At 35.0% G+C, this 1,664-nt stretch overlaps 1 protein-coding gene across 1 annotated transcript; it reads left to right on the forward strand.

Moving 5' to 3' along the window:
• The first annotated feature begins 202 nt into the window (after positions 1 to 202).
• On the forward strand, positions 203 to 1,404 carry LOC130954801 (photosystem I reaction center subunit psaK, chloroplastic). Its single transcript, XM_057881603.1, has 3 exons — positions 203 to 427; positions 502 to 582; positions 1,045 to 1,404. The coding sequence occupies exons 1-3, from the start codon at positions 347 to 349 to the stop codon at positions 1,270 to 1,272; spliced, it is 390 nt and encodes a 129-aa protein (XP_057737586.1). The 5' UTR covers positions 203 to 346; the 3' UTR covers positions 1,273 to 1,404.
• Positions 1,405 to 1,664: the final 260 nt, after the last annotated feature.

Here is a 1,664-nt window from a genome sequence, read left to right on the forward strand (position 1 = left end):
GACAAAATAACTAAACAAAACAACTAAACAAAACTCATAATTCCAGAGTACTTTATCCACCAAGACATGAGATATCTGATATCTAGCAAGTAGCAACAATGCAGGCAGCTAAGACATTATCCATTACTCCAAAAGCAAATCAAATGAGATAATGCCACGTCAGAAACCAAGTATTATGCGAATCTGAAATTGGTCTTCTGAAGCCACAAATTGCTTATGTGGCTATCATCACACACACTTTCATGTTACATCATTTCATAGACCCCTTAAGAAACGAACGAAATCAACCACACCAGAATTCTTTCAAAGAAAAAAAAAAAATAGGGAGAGCTTAGAGATTCAAGTAATGGCAACCACAATGATGACCACTCTCCCTCAGTTCAATGGTCTTAGACCCAAATTCTCAGCATCCCCTGTGCAGAACTTGGTCAGCACCACTTGTTTATTATTATTATTATTATTAGAGTTTTGCTTAACATTGTTGTATACTTCATTGTGTAGGTTGCTGTCCAACCCATGAGGCGTAAGGCGAAGGGTGCTCTAGGAACTCGCTGTGATTTCATTGGTTCAGAAACCAATCTGGTAGGATCTTAGGAGTTATATCTAATTCCATTCTTCCCTTTTTTTTTGTTGTTTGTTTCATCTGATTTTAATAAACATAAGAAATAAATTCATGAAAGCAGTAAATAATGAGTTTTAATGGAATATTTTAGTTTACACAATTATACTACTTTAAAAGCACAGCAATCCTGTGAATTGGTGAGTGCATATTGGAAAATGAACATCTCATACTAATGATTCACAATTTCGCATAACTATCATCAACCATATTACCTATATACCAAAAATATAGGTAATATTTAGTAAAACAACGCATGTATTTATTAATAAATAATTTGAAGTATCATTATTTAGTATGTAAGCTTGTTATATGTGCTTGCACTTTCTTGTAACACTAACCAAGTCACTTCTAGCTATTATTAATTTTGTGTCTACATAGCAATTTTTATGTAAGATATGATTGAGTTTGGAATGTTATTGCAGATTATGGTGGCTTCTACAACACTGATGCTGTTTGCCGGAAGGTTTGGATTGGCTCCGTCCGCAAACAGGAAAGCGACTGCAGGGCTGAAGCTCGAGGTGAGGGACTCAGGCTTACAGACTGGTGACCCAGCTGGTTTCACCCTTGCTGATACCTTGGCTTGTGGAACTGTTGGCCACATCATTGGTGTTGGGATTGTTCTTGGTCTTAAGAATACGGGTGCCTTGTAAAACAAGAAAAATGAACAACCATTCCTGCATAATGCACCTGTAATCAAGTTTAGTGTGCTTTTAATTTTCTCATCACTTGAGAATGAACATTGTATGCCTCAAATCTTAATCTATAGTTGCTCCCTTCCCCCACTTCTACGCTCACAAACAGTAATCATAAATCATCAAACTGTTTGGTTATGAAGCCGTAACATTGAGGAGAAATTATTAGTCGTCTTTGAAGCTACATTCATCCATATATAAAGTGAAAGGATGTACATAATATGCATAAGAGAAACTAGTGCGTGCCCTGCATGGGGTAAATATTAATACAGTTGTAAAATTAATTTTTGTTACTATTTAATAAATTTTTTAACAGAAAAATTTTATTGTTCTAAAATAATAATATTAGG

Source organism: Arachis stenosperma, chromosome 1 (assembly GCF_014773155.1).
Source record: "Arachis stenosperma cultivar V10309 chromosome 1, arast.V10309.gnm1.PFL2, whole genome shotgun sequence".
NCBI lineage: Eukaryota > Viridiplantae > Streptophyta > Magnoliopsida > Fabales > Fabaceae > Arachis > Arachis stenosperma.